Source organism: Lagopus leucura, unplaced genomic scaffold (genome assembly GCF_019238085.1).
Source record: "Lagopus leucura isolate 7727_CA_CO unplaced genomic scaffold, USGS_WTPT01 Super-Scaffold_100001, whole genome shotgun sequence".
NCBI lineage: Eukaryota > Metazoa > Chordata > Aves > Galliformes > Phasianidae > Lagopus > Lagopus leucura.
This window is the reverse complement of record NW_024962262.1, coordinates 95773083-95794588: the sequence shown is the minus strand read 5'-3', so window position 1 is coordinate 95794588 and position 21506 is coordinate 95773083. Positions and strand designations below refer to the sequence as shown.

General features: G+C 43.7%; 1 protein-coding gene across 1 annotated transcript; it reads left to right on the top strand.

The window, feature by feature from the left end:
• Nucleotides 1-40: 40 nt before the first annotated feature.
• On the top strand, nucleotides 41-19267 carry CCDC191 (coiled-coil domain containing 191). Its single transcript, XM_042867633.1, has 17 exons — nucleotides 41-148; nucleotides 383-421; nucleotides 940-1081; nucleotides 2684-2809; nucleotides 3333-3508; nucleotides 4014-4237; nucleotides 5044-5203; nucleotides 7248-7438; nucleotides 8162-8411; nucleotides 9785-10251; nucleotides 10754-10830; nucleotides 12355-12437; nucleotides 13590-13691; nucleotides 14820-14963; nucleotides 16087-16239; nucleotides 16588-16742; nucleotides 18224-19267. Exons 1-17 carry the CDS (start codon nucleotides 41-43, stop codon nucleotides 18354-18356), a joined length of 2730 nt encoding a protein of 909 aa, XP_042723567.1. The 3' UTR covers nucleotides 18357-19267.
• Nucleotides 19268-21506: the final 2239 nt, after the last annotated feature.

Genomic DNA, 21506 nt, shown 5'->3' with positions numbered 1-21506 from the left:
ACGGCATCGGCGAGCGACGGAGGGCGGGCGCCGAGTTGCCATGGCGGCGCCGCGGAGCACTGTGGGTCGGCGGGCGGCCATGGCGCTGGCGGGAGGGAAGTCGCGGCTGTTCCGCTGGCGGCGCCTGGCCGCCCCGACCGGCCCGCAGGTAACGGGCAGCGGGCTTCGCCGCCGGGCGGCCGCCGCCGAGCCGGGGCGGAGCGCGTTGGAGCGGCGGCGGCCAATGAGAGCGGGGAGCGGCGCGGGGACCGCCAGAGGGCGCCGGGTGGCCAAGGGGCTGCACCAACGACTCTAACGGGCGGAGCGGGGTCGGTGCTCGTGGCGGGCAGGTGATGCGCTTTGTATTTTGATGACTGTAAGGTTTGCTTTATCTTGTTTCCAGGCCAGGTTTGACTCCGACAGCGCGGAATACTGGATGAAGGTGCAGTAACTCAGCTGCCTTACGGGGGAGCTCGCCCGTAAGTGGGGTTTGCCCCTGCTCCACGCGGAGCCGTGGGTCAGGCAGAGCCGGCTGCTGAGCAGCGCTGCGCAGGGCAGGTGGAAGTGGCACCTGGAGCCTTTCTGCTGCTGCTTTGGCCATCTGATACCGAGGAGGATTGCGTGAACTCTTCCTGGCCGGCAATGGCTGTGACAAAATTTTCATTGCTGGTTGCAGGGCAGCAACGAGGCGAGTCCTCGTTCGACCCCCAGGGGGCTGGGTGTTTGCATTCCCCCAACGCGTTCTCCCATGGCTGTGATTGGCAGTAATTGCCAAATGAGCGCTTATCGCTTAATCATTTCTGAGTGAAATTTCTCCACTCAATCAAGAGCAGCTGCAGAAATGTGTTTCAAAAGGAATCTCTTTTAACGGCCATACTGCCTTGTGTGACAGCCCCACTGATGCTTGTTCTCTCTCGATGAATATACATCAACCCTTAGAAATGTTTCTTTAATTTAAAGAGAGTGGAGCAAGCCTCTGAGTATGCTGTTTCTGAAGCTTTTTCCCTTCAAAAGCCCAAGTACCTGCAAGGGCTTTGTGATCCTGCAGTGAGGCTGGAAACTACGGAACAGCTGCAAGAGCGCGATGAGGCATGTCTGGAAGGTGAGCCATATGCTGCCTAGGATGAACCCCTCTTGATGCAACACCCTGGTCTGGTGTGGACAGGCTGTTACAAAGCTGTAGACCAAGAGAAACAGTTGGCAGTAAAGATCTGAGCCTTTCATCTGAGGAGGAAAGGTATAAAAGAATCATTTGGTAGAGTTCAACATAGTTCAGTTAGTAGACTTAGAGGAGTGATGAGCTCCCCATCTCCTGGAATTTTCAGGTCGAGACGGGTGAATACTGCCTTTGAAGATCTGGTCAAATACAAGTTACTGGCCCACAGGAAACTGGATGAAATTAGCTGCATATTTTTGACAGCAGGCCAAATGTGAAAATGGATTGGCCCTGTGTGACTTCCCCATCTATGAATAATTGTGTGGGCTTGCTTTAATTCCCACGCAGTTTTGCTTACTAATTAACTATCTAAATACTCCCTTTGCACCATCTGCAGCCACAAGTGCTTACTGACATTTAAAATTAAAACTGTGGTACATTATAAAATGATTTCCCATCAATAGTGGAAATATATCTGCAGTGTAAAGAGCTGGTAGCGCTCTTGCTTTCCTCCTGTTTCCTTATTGTTTTTATTTGTCCTTCTATGCTCATTTTACTCAGTTTTTAATTTTTTAAAATAGCTATCAACCTCACTGGATTGTTCCAAGCACAACTGGAAGCCATTTATCTAGACTCTGTTATTAGAGTAATTAACAGTATTATCTACATGTATCTCAGTTTGCAAAGAAAGGTATAACTCCTCTGAATGATACACAGTTTTTCTCTCTTCTTTCTCATATCAGATTTACTTCCTTGTTCCTGAGCTGAAATGATGGATTACAAGAGAAAAAAAAAAGTGATTTGAAGGACAGTAAACACAGGATTTATTTTTTTCTAAAAAAAAAAAAAAAAAAAAAGTTATTCTTTTAAAAAAAGTCTTAAAAAGCATTTTTGCCTTTGAATGAGAAAGGTTTGCTTGGAATATCACCATTTTCACAGAATCACAGAATTGTAGGGGTCGGAAGGGACCTCCAGACATCATCGAGTCCAACCCCCCATTTTGAGTTAGAACTAGAGATTTAGAGCATCTGCTTCCTCTTTTTACACTCCTGTTATAGGTGTGCCCTGCACTGCAGCAGCTGGCAAGATTCCTGCCCTTTGCCCATCCTCACCGCATGGATGGTTCCACTAATGCAGCTGCTCCTGATGCCTTGTGGTTTACTGTGTTCTGCAAGTGCAGTGGTGAAACACTGTAAAGCTATCTGAGATATGAATTATTTTGTGTACATTTTCTCTCCTTGATGAATGGTATAATGATCACTGGGGTGATCTAGATGTCCAAAGAATCTTGTAGGAAAAAATGAGATGCAAAAGAATTCATTTGTGATACATGTGACAGGGAAGACGTTTGCCACCATCCTATTCTTTTATAGATCAAGAATATGAGAACAGAATTATTAGTCCTATTCCATTTTCTCTTGTAGATCAGCTTCCAGTCATTTTAGAATGTTTTCCGAGCACGTGATACAACTGTCCCAGGGAAAGAGTTTTGCTAGTTGGCACTTACCTGTATATTTTTAAAGTCATCAGTCTCTTTCTTTGTGATAGCCCGAGAACTGCTCAGTAACTGGACTAAGTCCAAACTGCAGCTGGAGCTGACAAGTGATGGAGAAGCAGAAGTTGACTCTGTCCTGGAAAATCCTACAGCCCTTCTGAAGTATAAGCGGTTTGATGGTGAGAGCACAGCAAAACAGCTCTTGGCTCGTTTGTAGAGGATGTAGTGGGGAAGGGAGATGGGGCTCATGGCTTCTGGACTGACAGGTGCAAGTCACGTTATGGGTGATGATTTCTCTCTCCCAGCTCTTAAAGCAGCTGGCCTTAGGGATGCCCAAATATACCTCATAAACATCTGATCACAGAATGGCCAGGGTTATGTCTCCCTTGTAAAAGAAATTATATTTCTGTTGTTTGTGGGTATGTTCAAGGCCTGTCAGATTTATACAGCAATTTGAGATGCTTGGAGGCAAGGCAGTAAAAAATGGACATAATGTTGTTATTGCTCTCGTGCATTCAGTGGAATACACTAGATTAATCCTCATTGGGGATACATGGAGTGCAGTCAGTATGTCTGCTTTCATCAGAAATGCACTGACAGTCTGGGAAAAGTGATCCCTTTAATTATATTAGGCTTTGTAATCTGATGCAGGGATTTATTCATTTCAGACTAGTTTGAGATCATCTGAATTCCTCATTTCAGACTTGTACAACTATCTGGAACATGAATTGGAAAGTTCTTCTGTCCAAGAGTACCTACAGCATCTTTCACAGAGTGAAATTGTGAACTGTGGGATAGTGGAAAACCTCAGACTTGAAGACATCAAGAAACAAAAACCTGCAGATCCACGAATAACCATGGAGCTCAGACACAAGCAGGTGTGCATGCAAAGCAGCACAGTTAAAAGGAGTAAGACTGAAGATTATAGGATTAGAGTAAATGCTCAGTGACACTTGTTAGGTAGTCTCTCCTAGACCACAAAAATCCCTGTCTTGGAGGCAAATACACTGCAATACTCTTCCAGGATGGAGCTGAAAAGTTACTGTGCTTCAGCTTGCATGTTAGCCATTCACAGTGGCGTTCATGGTCAGCTTTCACTGTTCAGGTGAACTTTCACTATTTCATCTATTCAGGTTTTCCTCCTTCCTGAAGACTGACAGGAGAAGCCAACACAGCTGTCACTTTTGAGTATGCTCCTATCAAGTAATGCTGGTTTAATACCACTCTCTTGAACTGAGTTTTTTGGTGGTCTCAAAACAACCAGTTCAATCACTGCCAGCTACAGACAGGGTTGCATGCTTCTCATCCTGTTAATTCTGAAGCTCAAATTCTTGAGCCCTTCTCACCTGTTTTGATTCTTGCCAATGTCCTCCTCCTCCTCAGGTAAAAGAAAATCGACTGAGGCGTCAGAAGGCATTAGAGCTTCGGAGACAAGAAAAGGCTCTGAGGAAGGCCATTCTGTGCGAGGCCAAGCTTCAAATACAGGAGGAGGACAGAAGGAAGGCCCTGAAGGCAAAGAAGGAGGAGGAGGAGATCCGAAGGGAAATGGTGAAACTACGAAAGGAAATGGCTGAGAAGAGGCAAACTATGGCAGAAGCATGGAGAATGTAAGGGGGGGGAGGGGACATAGAAAGCACCATATGGAAGAGCAACTCTTTTTAGCTTCTTCAGGTAAACGTAAGAGAAGTGGTCCCAAAGGAAACATTTTCGATCGCTCTGTCTTCATACATCCCCAAACCTTTTATTCCTCTGTTACTTCAGTGGCAGAATTTATCATTAGAGAGAAGACAGGCTTAAGATGTTGTTAGACTCCCTCCAGCCATTACCGTTATGTAGACTGAAGCACAAAGCAGGAGTGTGTTTGTAATACCACGCGTTCTCCATCAATTGCACAGCCATAGCCAGCCTTATTAGTCCTTGATACAGCATGAAAGCCAGCATGCTAAAGTAAATGAACGAAATGCTGGCCTACCTAGAATAGTCTATGTTGAAAGCCTATCACTTAATAGACCTTTTCTCCTATAAGAGTATAAATTACGTTCTTGGCTAAGAATTCTGCAGAGAGATGTTCTTTGCTTCAGCTAAGCTTGGATTGCCACAGAGATGTGACCTGCAGAGATGCCACTTATTTACTCAGGCAGCCCTCACATCCTAATTCTTCTCATACAGTTCCATTTTTGAGCTCTTTTTAGTTTCTTCTTCATGTTTTATTTTTGGAAATGCTCCAGACTGCATAATCATTGAGATCCCAAACCTTGACTGGTGCTGTTCTCTATGAAGACTGAGTTAAATAGCAGCTTGCTAAGTGCTACTGGTCACTCTCTTCAATCATCAGATTGACAAAAAGTAGATAAGACCTGTACTATAGTATTTTCTTCATTGTATTAGATCTCAATGTTTGCTCACTTTGCAGGGAACAGAAAAGGGAACAAGAAAAAAGCCAGAAGCTGTCAGTGCAGGAGGTATCTATTAATGTGTCACCACCTATGGACCTGAAGAAAGAAGAGCAAGGAAAGGAGAAACAGAGGAGGGTTCAGGAGCTGCTGAGCCGAATTCACACCAATAAACAGAGAGTAAGCATCGCCATCCTTTTATCTAGGGCTTTGAACTACCTGCCTTCAGCTACTCTGCAGAATTGAAATAAAAAGTCCTGGTTATTAAATCTCTTTTTACTTTTCCCAAGTTTCCCAAGATATCAGCAAAGTAGAAAACCAGGGCGAGAAGTAAGACCAGGAGCAAGAAATCTTGATTCCTCATACCCACTGCATCTAGCTCTCAAGTGTACCCTGTGGGAGATTTTGCTTAAAACTGTGGAAAAGATGTCACATCCAGAACAGCTGCAGGAAGGAAGTAAAAAGAGGGGAAGTAGTGGTGCAAAAGGGTATGAGAAGATACTTTAAAGATTGCCTTGAAAACCCTAGTACAGGAACAAGGAGTAGGAAAGAGAAGTACTGAGGGTTTAGGCTGACTTGAGCTGCATCTCTAAGAGTTGAAGCATGCCACTGTATCTAGAGTAATGGCTTCTTTGAGGATCCACTCCCACTAGGGTCAGGAGGATATTCTGCAATATTGCAACAGCTTGGGACAATCATGCAGAGTTCAATAATCCTTAGTAGGAAGCTGTTTCTTTTACCCTTGTTATTGACTGTTAATACCCTATTTTCAAAAATATCTCAAAACAGAAGGGAAATAAAAACACAAATCTCCCAGAACCCTGAACCACTGATTTGTTATTGGGAGATTAAAGAAACTGATTGGACGAAAAACCATAGTAACTCACTTCATTGATAGCTAAATCACAGGAGTGCTTTCCATCTGAAATCACCTACACTGTCTCACCAAGATAGGTATATAAATGTGGGGATTTCCAACATTCTCCTTTGTATTTCTCAATGTCATCATCCTGAGAGCTTATAAAAAAGGAACACGGATGCACCTGCTCATTTGTGATACTGCAGCCAGCTGTGGGATTTATATGTACTTGTATCACATCCTTGCAATTAAAGAGATATTTTTGTACTGAATAATCTTATGTGGGTAGTTTCAGCAAAGGAAATAAACTTTCCCATGTTCAGGTATGAATGCCATCCATCATGAAACATTCTTAATTAAAACAGCAGTCATAATTAACATCATCTGTTTTTTCCCCCCACAATCAAGGAATCCCATAGCTTTTACAGTGATTATCCCCCAGCTTACTTCATCTGCTCACGTACCAACTTCAAGCTTGGCTGCAGTTTAGCAGTACACAGTCTCCTTCCAGCACAGTTGAAGTTGTGAAGATAAGCCTAAATGAAAAGCCACTGTTTAACTGAGCTAAGCAATAGCAATTCTGATTATTTTCTTATAGCAGAAAGAAATAGCTAATGCATTGACATTTGTCCTTTTCTAAGTCTCCATTTGGAGATTTCAGTGACCGAGAAGAATGCAATTAATACAGGGCATTATCACAAAAGGGGAACAGCTGAGTCTTGTGACTTGACCCACTTGGAGGATCAAAATGAGCAGTGTCTGCAGTGGCAGGGCTAGAATTATGGAGAGATTAGATAGCAAATTTCTGTTCTGTACAATGTAAATCACCCCCAGAGGCAGCGACTCTAATTACACAATAGAGGAATGGTTTTGCTTCCTTCTGGAACAAAGGTGAGCTTAGGTCATGTTATAAATCTACACTAGGAAGGATCTCGATTTTCATCTAAGTTAAAAAAAAAACCCTCATATATATCCATAGATTAGTTGCTGACTGCTTTCAGATCAGGCACCTTTACCTATAGAATCTTTGACATTTTCTAAACGTTTAAACATCTGTCTTGTTTCTAGAAATTGTTTCCATATTCCTTACTCATTTTATTCCTTTACATTTCGTGAACTGAGAGCATTTCACTCAAAAGCGTTGAGCCCCATGATATTTCTAGCCCACTTTTTGCATTAGGCTACGTTTGTTCTGCATTATTTATATTTACCCTCAAGGTATTTGTAGAAAGTGGGAATTATAAAAATAAAAATCTCAAAAGCAAAGTCAGATAAGGGGAATGATGGAAAAAGGACTGGTGTTTGTGTTGGTCAATATCTTGCTCACTGTTTTTTTGTTTTTGTTTTTTAAACTCTCCCACGCAGTGCATGCAGCGGCATTTCTCTGCTTGGTTCAGACTCATTCTGGAGCACAGAATTAAAATGGAGAAAGCCAGAGCTCTTGCTGACTGGAAATGCCAACAGAAGGTCCTGCGAGCATGGAGAAACTACACATGGGCCCAGAAAATAGAGCGGGAGACACAGCAATTAGAAGTTCATTGGCAAGATCAAAACAGGTAATGACCCTACACTGAAATTCCTCCTACTGCAAGTATTCCAGGTGGTGATCCTGTTAGGCAACAGGAGGAAAACAGTAGCTTGCTGAGAAAACTGCTACATTGCCTACAGTCTTCTAGAGGGCCTGTGGCACAGATGCAAAGGAAAGCAGAGGAAAAGAAAGAGCACTGTTCAACAAGTCTGCAACTCTCTCTGTCTAGGTATCTTTCCTGGAAATCTCACTCTGGCTGGCTCGGGGCCCCAGCTAATATTAAAAATATATTAATCAGGAGTAAATATGGCTTATCGCCTACTTCAGTGATATTACAGTCAAAATCATTTTGCCCACTACCTTTCATTAAAGAGGCTGTTGGATGAATTCCCTGTCAGCAGGGGAAAATTCTGTTCTTGCAGAGGCTGTGGGCAAGGCACTGGTGCTTCCCCCTCTCTGCAGCTGGCAGGAAAACAGAATGCCTCTTTAGCACCTATTCTGCTGCCCAAGGATGACAGGAAAATGCAAAGTGCCAGGGAGGGAGATTTACTTCAAAGTAATGAGCATTACCTCTGCTCTCTCATTCCTCCTTGGAGAAACAGCACAGCTTTGGAAGGCCTCCAGAGTTAAGTAACAAAAAGACTTGGGAGCCTGATTACATGTCTTGGCCTGCTGTACTCAATAGAGTTGTTCCAGGTGGGCTTTGGCAGATGCCTCACTCCTATCATAACACAAATGCTTTCTCATTCAGGAAAAACCAGCTGTCAGCAGAGCATAACCAGCGGCGGCTTTTGCGCTCCTGCTTTCTGGCATGGCAGCGCTGGAGCCAAGCAGAGGCTGAAAAACGAGAGCTGCAGCTCAAGAGAGAGGAGATGAAGAGGAAGATGGCACAGCTGTTGGAGACAGTGTCACTGGGGAAGAGTGGCTTGAACAGAACACTGGAGGTTAGCAAGTCTGAGACAGCAAAAGTAAACCAGCATCAAGTTTTGCAGCAAGACGAGGTAAAGTCCTGTGTGTAATTTTGTCTGTTGGCATTCCAGTACATTCACAAAGTACTTCTGTGCAATCTGAAATAAAAAGCACGCTGTTCCAGAGGAAGGCTTCTTGTTCAGGGTGACCTCCCAGTACCTACCTACAGCTGTTCAGGAGGGAAGCTGTTAAAGAGCAGAGGCAACTGTGAAGAACAGTGGATGAGTTTTAAAAATAACTAATTTCTTATGCTGCCAGAGAACAACCCTTCATGTACTGTGAGTCGCAGTCCCACCCCCAGATCACTTTTGCTGAGAGATTAGTTACATCTTTAATGCCTGCTTAGACTGAAAAAGAATAACACTTGACTGCATGGCAAGAGATTTTTGTCATGTCAGTACAGCGCTCTGGCTTTTCAGAAGCGTGGGGAAAAAAAAGGTGTCAGTGAGTATCTAAGGGTAATGCACATCACAGGGAGATGGGAGAATCAGAGGTTGCTTCCTTAAATTTCTCTTTCGTTGGTTCAGAGCCTGCCTTTCCTTTCTGTCTGTAAAACCTATAGGGCAGGACCCATATGAAAGCTGACACATTCACATATTTTACAAGTCAACCTTTTCATTAGCTCATGTGTCCGTTAAATCTGATTTTCCATTGTGTTTATATTATCAGAATAGGTCAGTACTTTCCTTTGGAGGCTTGTTGTGATGGAAGGATGGAACCAAATTTGGAGTTTGACCTAGAAATCAGTAAGCAAATCAGGTATCTCATGCCTCTTCTGAATAAAAACAGGTGCCAGAGGAGGCACAGCATAATTCCTCACCATGCACCAGTGTCATGGTAATATTTGATCAAATCTGGAGAAGAGGCAAAATGTAGCTGCCCTTTGTAGACTGTTCTCCCATCCACGAGGGATCTGTCAAGTAGATCAGCCTTGTAGATCACTCGTATTTCATTTTCAACAACTGTTTTGCCTCAGTCTGAGCAGAGCATTGAAAAGAGACAGCAAAGTCCAAAAGGGAGTGTGGTAATTGAGAGATGAGCTAACCCCTGAGAAATCAGTTGTCCCACACTGTGCTCCCTAACAAAATAGAGATAAATTCCTGCCAGAACTCTTTCCTGATCAGGATTTCCTCCTTGCAGAGAAATGGCAGAGAGCTTCTCAAAATAGTTTTTTCTCCAACGTCTTCCCATTTTGTGCATACCCAGGCCCCTCTGCCCTGGCTAGGAACTAGATAAAGATTGCATAGCTGAGATTGTTCCACTTATCAGGAATCTTGCTAGATTTTCATTAGAGTAATACTGTGTATCAGAAGAAAGCTTGCTTTTAATTAATGCCAAATCTTCCTTCTTGTTTTTTTTTTTTGGTTTTTTTTTTGGTTTTTTTTTCCCCACCCCCCTTCCCCAGCCAACCAAAACATGCCTCTTGCAGGAAGAACCTGACCAGATCAGAGACCACTCTTGTGGGGATGCTGCTCACATGTCTCATTCTTATAGAAAACCCAAGTTTGCCTGGCAGAACACCATCAAACATGCAGCCCCGAGTGCCCAGGACCAGGTTATGTACAGGAATGAAATAGCTGGTCTTCCCAAGCAGTTTCAAGCACCCAGCCCAAAGACAGCTCCTGCTTATGGTAGCTGTTTTGAGTATTGTCACACCTTCCAGCAACATCTGATTGAGGAGCAAAAGCAGCAGCTTCAGAAACAGCAAGAGCTGATCCTTGAACTGCAAGAAAATCAGAGGCTGAGCAGAGCAAACGAAGAGGCAGTGCAAGCTACAGTGGCAACCCAGGCACTTGACTCTGCTTCACAAACCAAGGAGAAAAAACTGAAAAGCAGAAAACAATCCAGATGCCAGAATACAACTCCTTTGAGGTATATGTCCTAGATAAGGCAGGCTCAGTTAGTCATCATGTCTCATCCCTACTCAAGTAGAAACACAAATTGACAGGAATGTTTCCATCATATTAGTGCTATCTGCTGTTCCTCTTAACAGTGATAGCCTCAAGCAGTGTCAGTCTGGCCACAGTTCTCCATCCTCTGTTTTTGTAATTGCTTGACAGCACATGATCTGTACAAGGTCTACTTAGAAGAAGCAACGAGTGTTACACATAGCAGCAGCATGGATTTATTTAGTTAGGAGATTGTCATACTCAGTATTTCAGAATATGCAACAGCTCTGGGTACTCATCTCTTTTGTAAGAATGCATCACTAACCACGTTTTGGGCAGAAGAAAGGTGTATCAGGGACCTACAATGAAAATGCAGCACAGTGGAGAATAGAAACTATAAGGCCTGTATCTCAGTCATATGTGGTAAGCTTGAGACAACATTTACCATATTTATTGATGAATTTCTTTACTCTTTCTTTTCGTAGTCTACCTGTTTCTTGTGAGCCAGAGAACGCAAAGGCAGCGACGCAAGGCAAGAGGTCAGCTCATCCCATAGTGAAAGGTATTTTTCTAGGCAGCAAAGACCATTCTAGGCTGCTTTTTTCAAAAACTCATGTAAACTTGTGTTTATTTACCTCAACTTTGCTGGTTGAGAATGGTATGCAAGTAAAACTCAACACTATTTTCTAGCCTGGCCACCCCTGGGAGGGAGTAAGCTGTTTTCATGGCTAAATCAGGCATCTGTAGAACTTAGGCTACTGCAAGCTCTTGCTCAGTATGCTGTAGCAGCTGTTAACTAACACCTGAGTCTAGTCAGACTAGAAACAATCACTTGAATGGAGCTCTACAAGTTATTTTGCTATCATTCCCTTCACTGCACATTCAAGTAACACTTAAGCTAACTGCTCATTTTAACTTAACTTTGACATACACAAGTATTAGGAATTCCCAGGGAAATTAAGTACCTACCTAAGATTTTGAGAGACAACAGTAGAGTGGAGAAGAAGCATCGGATTCCTGTCTTCTGTGAGTTATCTCCCCATCTCTGGCCATACTGGAACAGCATGCACACATTAAACGTGCAACACAGCCTTTCATAGGGTATATTAAGATCACGTTTTGCTATGTCCTTAACTTATCTTTTTCCATATTAACCTAGGGGTGGTCACAGTCTGCAGAAAAGATTGTCTGCTATGTGATGTTTCAACAGTCTTGAGAATTTCCAGAGCAATTTTGGCTATGATGGCTAGGCATTAATAGGTATCTTTCATTACAACTGACTCTGTTCAGTTCCCAGCTTCTTAGTGCAAGCCATCACTCTGATTTCTTTGAGCTCTGTACAGCTTGAGGACAATAAGAGTATTTCCGAAGCACTCAAGTGCTTTTCTTTAGAGATCCGTAAGTAATTAGAGGCAAAGTTGTTACTAGATATTTTCCCTTGGCAGAGAAATCTGGCACAGCTGATAGAAAAAAAGAACTTGAGGTAACCTGTTGACATCCAAACAATTATGGACTGCTCCAGCCTATGCTTTGCTTGTGATTGCAAGGGAAGCTCCAGTGCATGTTCTGTGATGTCATGTCAGAATAACATCACTGATAGCCAGCAACACTGCTGCACTGCAACTTACCTTCCAGAAGAATTAAGCAGTAGTTTCACACTAATGGGACTGAGTACCTGTGTGTCACCATGGCAGAGGCACTTTTCTATAATGCAGTCACTCTTTAAATAAGCAGCTGGAGTTTCCTGGCGACCCTGCTGTAACTGCTGCTAAATAGTTCCTTGATCTTTGGCCCTCAAACAGGAAATACTGGGGTGAAACTTCTGGACACAGCTGCTTTCATAATCCAGCCTCATTGCTGTGACTGACAACAAAGGAAAGTGGAATGACACTAATTGGGGCAGTCCTGAGTCTTATACGGATTTGTGGGCTCCTTTTTCATAACACTGACAGCTTTAAGGGGCAGCTGAAAACAAGTTCCTTAGTGCTGCCATTGCCAGGTCAAAAGGGGACTTGGCAGTATAGGGGTCATGTTCACCAAACTTGTACCATTACCCTATAGCTCATTTGTGTTTCCATTTCTGTAGCTATGGAGGAGAGAGCAATTCAGAGGGCAGAACGGAGGAGGAAACTAGAAGAAGCTAAACAACAAAGAGAAGAGGAAAAATTGGTATGGACAGTGGGAAAAATGAAAGCATTCCACACTATTCTAATGACAAGAAATGCTGTTCTAACCTCAAAAACCCAGGGACCAAGAAAAATCCCTTTAGTATCTAAATGGAGTTTTACAGGTTGTCAGAAAGCAAACGTCCAGCATACGTTAAAAAAAAAGTTCCTGCTACACTCATATTCAGGGAACCCACTAGCCTTTCCATATCATGTATCACTTTGTGTTGATGCAGCTGCAACTCTAGAAGCAGTCTCCCTCAACACCCTCCAGCACTTTTTCACACTTACTTTATGACCTTAACTGTCCTTGCCAAGGATGGGAAGAGTGCAGAGATCCACTTGATTGGACCTGGTAAATGATGGGTGTTCCTTTTCCCTGCTTTTCCTTTCTGGTCACATGCAGCTTGAAAACATGCAGTCTAACCTAGTAAAAATCCTGTATCTTGGTTTCTAGCAAATCTCTGCTGAAAGGAGAAGATACTGATAATGTTTACATAGTTAATATAGAAATTCCATGATACACATCTAACAGAGGAGCCTTCTTAGCTTCAAGGCATTAATTAAATCTGTTACTGAGAGCATTAATGCTAATTTGCATTAGGAATAGAAAGCTAAGTACCAGGATCCTAAAACAACCAGTGTTTCTTTCTTCTTCAAGCAAGAAGGATGCACATGCATACTGGAAACTTAAGCAAGCATTAGATATCGCTTTAACCATAGGGTGGGCAGACAAGCTTTAGGTTAGGTTTCTTCAGCTACTGCTGTTGTGATCGTAGAGATTAGAGGAAGCACAGTGATTGCAATCATGCATGGTGGTGTGGGTTTTAGACCTCTGATGCATATGCCAAGAGCAAGAGCTTTGTGAATGAAAGCAGGTTGAGACTGACAAGGGTCATAGGTGAATATTAACCTAGAACTAAGAAAGACTGCCACATACGGGTAGTAGAAAGAACAATCTTTCCTTCCTCTCTCTTCCACACAGTTCTTTGTCCAGCATGCATCATGTCTAGTATGAGACAAAGTCTGCTTCTTTCTGGAGTTTCAGATACTAGTCAGTACTAGAAGAATACTGCCTGTCCAGGAGAAGTTTAGAGGCCCGTGTTCTCCAAAAAGGGACACTGAACTAAGTTGTATCTATTTTATGCGTTCCAAGGCCCAGCTGAAGGCTGAAGAGGAAGCACATCAGAGGAAGGAGGCTGAGGAAAAGGAAGCTCAGCAAGAAAAAAGACGAGAGCAGAAGAGGCAGCAGAAGCTGGTGATCAAACACGTCATCTGTCTCCCCAACTTCAGCAAGGATAGGGAATAAGAGCCATTACTCGCTTGCACTCAGTCAGCAGCCAGTGCTGTGAACTAAATATCTTTGTTAGTAGAGAAGCATTCCACAGCACCAAATGCATCAACTCACCACCATCTCCCTTTCTAGCAACTTTAGAAGGGCTGTTGGCCATATGCATGAGGTATATACTGTCCCCATCTCAGCAACCAGACTAAAGGTCCCACATAGTGAATGTCCAGTGCTGAGCCATGGCCATGTAACCCGCAAAGAGGGGGTGTGTTTGGACTATCCTCAGGCTGTTCCTTCTAATTGTAGGCTCCTCCAGCAACACAACAATACCAATCACAAAGACACAATTTAGAAATAAACAAGCCTGACAGATGTATGAAGGGCAACCTTCCATCCAAAGAATGAGAAGCATCCCCACCTTGGAGCTCGCAATATCCAGCAGCCTGGGAATAGCCCCACATCAATCTTATTACTTACAAATGAGCTGCCCTAGTAACCCAAACAGCACCACACTTGAAATCCCACAGGAATCCAATCTATAAATACTGTTCTACTTGGACCGTTTTAGAATGTTTGACCTTTAACTCTGTGTCTCAACCAAAAGTAATACTGTACAGTTACGTAATACCCACATACCTTCCCTATTCTTCTGTTCTTCAGTGTTTAAGCTAGATTAAGTGATGGGTTCCATGGATAAAACAATCATTTTTGTACAGGTTTCCAGTCTAGTTTCATAAACACAAATAGCTACCCTTTGAGCTCACCTCTCTTCACTTTGATGAGGGCCCAGCAGAAGGAGGTTGTTACCTCAGCACTGCTGGCAGCCACAGATTATATGGAATGTTACTGTAACACCAGACTGCAGTGCTGGGGGAAGGCCCTGTGTTCACATATGGCCCAAGGAAATGTCTAGATATATCATCTTCTTCCATGAGGATTTTCAAGACAGCTTGCTTTCTTCTACTGGTTCGTGTCTAGTTTGCACTGCTAAAGATAACACAGACCCTTACTTCCTGTCAGGAGCTCCAGCTCCAACACAGCAACCTTAAGGTTCATTTCATCCAGACTGAATTATAACTACTGCTCTTCATATTGTAGAAAGAGCTGGAGAAGCAAAGAAGGCTGGAGAAAGAGCAACAGCTCCAGAAAAAGGCCAGAGATCACTATGAGAAGGCCCTACTGAGAAAACTGGGAATGGTGCCATGGAAGAAGCTAAGGGAGCAGGCCATGAAAAGCATGATGGTAAGCACTGTGAATAAAGGAAAGGTCTGATGCCATGGGAGGAAGGGAAAAAGAACAGATGTAGCAGAAACCTTAATGGGCTTTTAGGACAAAGCAAAAATTCTTGCACACTCTGCCCTACATTGAGGCTTTAAATGATCTCATATGACAATAATCATGAAAGGTCATCACACTTGTGGGATTTTTTTTTTTTATATGTCCTCATTTATAGCTGGTTAAACAGGAGCCGAGAGGAGAATGAAAAGAACAAATCTCAATCTAATGAAAAGTCGTCTTTTGTTAGCTTACACTTGCCTGCAATTAACTCAACTGCCACTTAACTCAATGCCAGTAACACAGTAGAAGTTAGTTTAGCCCCCCCCAAAAAATAAAGCAAAAAAATAAATAAAATTGAAGTCATACGATTTGAGCCTGTCAGTTCTTTTGCACCACAGATCACAGCAAAGCTAGTTAGTAAGATACTGCCAAGCCATTGTATTTAGTTAATGCCAGCCCATCACTAGGAATTTCATTGTCCCTGGCAGCAGTGCTGACACAGTGTGGGGTACTGCTTGAGGTAAGACACATGTGATCATCCAAGTGACCAAAAGTCACCTCTTCCAGCCTTGCCACACCTTCAGTGGAGAATAACTAATAGCTTCTGAGATCCTGACACATACATCTTGATAATGAAACATTTCTGTATGTGACTGAGTTGGCTTTATCCTGAATATTTAGCCAAAGCCCAGGGCTAAACTGGTAAGCTTCCATTTTTAGTCACAGGAGCTACTTACAGTATTCAATCCAATTCACATAGGTGTCCAGCTGGGAAGAAGTAGAGGGATAGCAGATGCTCTGGAAGTCTGTCCTGCTGTTCAGTGTTAAGGATTGGGTTAGACTAAATTGCTAGGCAATGCCTCTGCTCAACAACAGGTGAAACTGTGTATCAAATTCAAAAGGATTTTATCTAGGAAAGACTCAGCATTCCCTGCTTTTGGGAACTTACCGTGCAAGTTGCTCCAATTGTCAGACAGCTGCATTTTAGGGGTCCCCAAGAGCTGGGGTAATATAATATTGTATCTGGTTTTCAGGACACACGCACTATTCCAAGTAACCAGCTGCCTTTTCTGTTGCCTTTGTTCAGGTGGCCCAAAGGCACTACTGCTCAAGTCTGCAGAGGAAATGCCTGATGAATTGGTTCCAGCACACCCAGGAGAGACTCATGGAGAAGGTGTCTCGGGCTGAGGGCTTCTTCTCCCACACATTGATCAGATGGTGCTTCAGGAACTGGCTAAAGGTTTGCCTTCTCCACAACGGAGAAACAACACCAAGGGAGCCTGTTGCTGCCATACTTTCCCATCATCACACACTTGTTTACAGTCCTGCAGCCCAGCCTTTGCTGGGATATGCTCAGAGACCTTCTTTCAGCTCTACACTCTCTCTCATTCTCTTCAGTTTAGGACGCTCCTACACTCCCCGCATCCACCTTTACACACTCTATCCCTGTTACCCACTGATTTCCATCCGACTCCTGTTCCTGTTACCTTTTACAGCCACTGTCTCAGTGCTGCTCTGTATGTGTTTATTGGGATGGGGAATTGTGAAGAAGCTGCCATTCTTACCTCCTTCTGTCTTCCTCCCCCAGTACAAAGATTACTTCTCCACTCTGGAGAAGAAAGCAAGTGCTTTCCATGCAGTCTGCCTCAAGAGGAAGTCTTTCTGGGCATGGTTTGATCTGATCATGGAGGAAAAAAGCACCTTAAAGGAGAAGCTAAAGATTGCTACTGAACACTGTAACAAGTAAGCACATTCCCTTACCAGCAGTTTTTTTATACACAGGTTTAATTCCACCCCACAGAATATTTTAGAGACTCTGCTTTTGATGGGGCAATGATCCTCTCCCCAACATTATGTGAAGTGGGTTATATACTGCTGGTGTTTTGTTTCTGTGATATAAACAGACAACATCAGCAGAGATTTATAGTAAAAAAAAAAAAAAAGTCCATACAGCCCAGAGAAGGAAGTTTAGTCATATCCTTTACAGGACTTTTAAACCTGCTGGAAGAAAATACAGTGAAAGCAGTTAAGTGGCTGAAACTTTCTAAGCTAATTAGCAGATCGGGCCATGCAGCTTCCTCTAAACTCAGAAAATCTTTAAGTACAGTTATACCAAGCAATGATTGTGCGGGAATTACATTATATTGTTTCATCCACAGTGAATGATTTGGTTTACAAATTCAGAGTTGATTAACTAGAAACCCTACTTAGGGAGTCATTCTGTTTCTGCCATCATGAGCCTGATTCGACAGGAAAAAACACAGCAAACAGTTCTACCGATCACAATTGGAGCTAGATGCAGCTATTTCACTCATTGTCCCACAACTGCATCAACTGTGCATTTGAACAGGAAGAAAAGAACTACTGTCAAAGTTCAGCAGAAAACAGAAACATGCTTACCTACCTGACCACGAATGCACGTCAGCCACACAGTCACCAATAGGGATGTACTTGTGTACACCTCAAACAGGATCTGCCAGGATCACCTCTTACATAATATAGCGAAGCTGTTCCACCTTGCTAAGTCAGTAGGGCCAGAACAAGGCATGGTTTAACTCAACAAACCAGCAAACTGGAGGAGTCAAGGAGAATTCAGATGCAGGAAGAGCCTGGATTGATTCTACAGCATGACCTGCATTAGGAGCATAGTCACATGGTTTGCCTCATCACCTCTTCCTCCAGTGGCTGGCAACAGGCAGTTGAGAGCTCAGCAGTGAGCTGTTCCTTAAAAGGGATGGTTGCTCTCCACAGAACACGTGGGAACCCAAAGCAAAGTACATTGGTAAGGTGCTTAAACTCAGATAAGAAATGGAGTCCAACTGTCTGTGTTCTCACACAGTTGACCTGAACTGAACAAACCCATAATTTCCATTCACACTTCTGAATAAGTTGCTTTCAGAGACCCTGTTTATTCTTTAAGAAACATCTTTTGTCTTCAGAGCGCTGAGCACACACAAGTTAATGAATCTTGTCAGAGAGAAGAGCGAAATCCTTGTGGGAGAAGGATGGAGAATGGCAATGTGTTATTTTTCCCTGGGATGACTGACATATTAATGAAATGGCATACATGTACACGTTCAAGGTGTCACATTTCTAACTAGCTGCAGAAAGGTCAAATCCCGCAGGTATTTCCGGGGAATTTCCCCTCAAATAGAGGTCATCTTTTATCTGGTCCTCTAAGCAAACATCTAGGGACTGTTCTTTATGTTCATCATTTCTTTCAGGAGACTCATGCTTGATGCATTCAAGGCTTGGAGGCAGTACCCACTACTGATGAAAAAGGAAAGAGAGAGAGAGGAAAGGAGGAACCAGCTACGAAGGAGGGTGGCTGAAATTCTTCCTGACTTCCAAACATGACAGAAGAAACTGAAAGGAGACTGGGAAAATGGACAAAAGGTCTCATTCTGTTCAGTGCTATCTTTCTTCCAGATGAAACAAATTCAAGATGAAGTTCTGTTCAGTGAAAATGGTAGTCTTACAGCCAAAGCAAGTTCCCTGGGGCCAAACCAAACGTATATGGAACTTAGTTTGATGTTTTTACTTTGGACTTGAGGGAGAATTCTTCCCCATGAGATCCTCCCATCATGAAGTCTCCATAGAGATTTATGGGCTGGTAGCAGCAAGGCCTAGGTAGCCACAGCATTTCAAGCTGAGACCATTTCTGCACTCAAAAGCTGCAGCCCTGACGCTAATCCACCCCAGCTCAGGAAGCGGAGAACTGAGATGTATCTATTAAGCAGAAACCTTGGTGCTTTTCTGTTGCCAGTACTCCACAGAATGACAAATTGACCAGAGAGCAAACAGACTTGACTATCAGCTGATCCCTGCTAACCACTGCTGTGAACTTGGCCACACAAAGAACAGATTTTAGCTAATTGTGCCAGGGAAGTTTGGATGGGAGGAGAAGAGCTGTTTGTGCAAATCCTATTTACTAACAGACTAGATCACAGCATCAAATATGGATAGTCTAAAACCTGGACTTCTACAGTGACTGTCTAGTTTGTAGTGCTGTCCAGTTCAGAGGCATGGTGCTTTGATTTTGGTGGCAAGCGGTTATTCCAGGTTTATGAACCTCTTATGATAAAGATCCCCTCCTACCTAAGCCATTCTAAGATCATCTAGTTCCAACCCCCTGCCAGCCATCACATCTGGCTGCCCAGAATCCTAGCCAACCTGGCCTTGTATATCTCTAGAGATGGGGCATCCACAACCTCTCTTGGCAGCCTGTGCCAGTACCTCATCACCCTCTGAGTAAATAAAAAATTCTTCCTACCATCTAACCTAAATCTACCCTCTTTTAGTTTAAAGCCATTACTCTTGTCCTGTCACTATCAGGCTGTGTAAAAAGTCAGTCTCCCTGCTGCTTCTAAGCTCCCTTCCTGGAAGACCACAATGAGGTCTCCCCAGAGCCTTCTCTACTCCGAGCCAAACAAGCCAAACTCCCTCAACCTTCTCTCATAGTAGAGGTGCACCAGCCATTTGATTATCTTCATGGCCCTCCTCAGGACTTGCTCTAACAGTTCCACATCCTTCTTATACTGGGGACCCCAGGCTCGGACACAGCACTGGAGATAGGCCCTTGTGAGTGCACAGTAGAGGGGAACAATCCCCTCCCTCTCTCTACTGGCCATTCCTCTTTTGGTGCAGCCCAGGATTCCATTGGCCTTTTGTGCTGCAAGCACACACTGATGGCTCATGTCCAGCCTTTCGTCCATCAGGACTCCCAAGTCCTTCTTCGCAGGGCTGCTCTTAATAAGTTGTTCTCCTAGTCTGCACTTGTATATGGGATTGCCACTCTCCCAAAACGTCACACTTGGCCTTGTTAAACCTCCTTAGATTCTCATTTGCCCACTTCTCAAGCATGTCTAGGTCCCTCTGGATGGCATCCCTCCCTTCTGTTGTGTCCTCTTGCTTCATGTCTGTCACATAAACATTCTCCAGGCTGGTTCACTGTAATATTTAAAGATTCATTGTGCAAGTCTGTCTAGGCCCTTTCACTTGACCCATACCTCAAACAAAAAAACCGCTGTTTTTACATAAGCTAGAACTGACATAATCAAAAGGAAGGTTTCTCTTAACTCTAACCTTAACCTGCAGCATAGTGCAAATACACTAATGTAGCTAAGGTACGGTATGTCTTTTCTTCAGCAGTAGCATAAGGGAGGAATCTGGAAATGCTTTCCCCCCAAGACAGGTGAAGTTGTCTCCAAAATACCTTGGCAATATGGAAAATACCAGGGCAAAGCAAGGAAGGTGGCAGTTTCCCGTTACCCATTGTACTGGGTAATTTTCTTAATCCTGTATATGCACTGAACATTTTTGGTAAACCCAAATCTGAAATGAACATAACCAGGTTTTCAGTATCAATGTGACAGAAGCTGACTGAATGATTGGAGTCTGTGTCTAGGGAGCGTGGACCAGAGCTAAGCACTATTGATTAATTGATTAAGCAGTGCAGGATAGGCCAGTTTCCAAAGCTTAAGCAGCTTTAGTTTCAGAAGATAGTCTGTCCAGAGAGCCTCCCCTCTCACACAAGTTGGGCTGCCCAACTGACTCAGTGTCTTTCTGAAGACGTCTGCTATGCCCAGCCTGCCTCCCTCCCAAGAATGTTAACATCTACCACTCCCCCTACGGCAAATGACAGACCTGACCACCACCAGGTCAGATGAGCATGCTATCCAAGTGCAGGGAGCTGAAGGTGCCCACACAGAGCGTGGGCGAGTACAGACCATCTGGCTGCATTAAAAGCAGATTGTGAGAGGAAGCTACAAGCTGAGAGGGTAGAATAACTCATCTTGCAGAGGGGGAAAATAGGCACTGCAGAAGGATGGTATCTCTTGCACAGGACTGAGCCAAGGAGGCTAGCCATAGGCTAAGCAGAGCTAAGTCTCTCACATGTTAAAAGGGTACTGCATATCACCAGCTGCTCAGGAGTGCATCTAGTTTACTGAACTGTGGATTCTTCCTCCAACAATGCCATAGTTGTGCATTTTGTGCCCACTCACCAGCCATGAAAATAATGCTGCTTCTGTAGAGCATGACTGTACTTTAGGTGGAAGGGGGGAGGGGGAGGGGGGAAAATGAAGGGTGAGTCAGCACTTGCTTTTGAAGAGTACCGAAGACAAAGACCAGTCTTATCTTCTGGGGTTTTCTTCTATTCTTAGTAGTTCTGACCAAGATTCTCCCACTGTCCCAAGATGCTCTTCTTCTGTATTGTTCTGGCAGCAAAAAGCCAAAAGAAGATCCAGGAAGGTGTACTTCAGCACCCGCTTTGTCATTGCTGCAGCTAATCCCATAGAAAAAGGCATTTTCACTTCGGTATAACAGCAAATTCAGAACTGTAATCTGATCACAAGCTGCCCTTCTCCTTATCCCCATTCAACACCTGCCCTGCTGAGTTCTTTCATGTCTTCCCAAAAATCCTTGACTGCACCCAACACAGGTCTGGCTACTGCTGCTGAAAAGTCTTCATTGTCAGCAAGCACAAAGCAATCTTCAAAGAGACAC

Bases quoted from the DNA above. Each gene is read 5' to 3' on its own strand.
- CCDC191 (XM_042867633.1), top strand. From the start codon at position 41: ATGGCGGCGCCGCGGAGCACTGTGGGTCGGCGGGCGGCCATGGCGCTG. The intron at 2,810-3,332 runs GTGAGAGCACAG...TCCTCATTTCAG, and splicing joins GAAGTATAAGCGGTTTGATG to ACTTGTACAACTATCTGGAA. The intron at 16,240-16,587 runs GTTTGCCTTCTC...TTCCTCCCCCAG, and splicing joins GCTTCAGGAACTGGCTAAAG to TACAAAGATTACTTCTCCAC.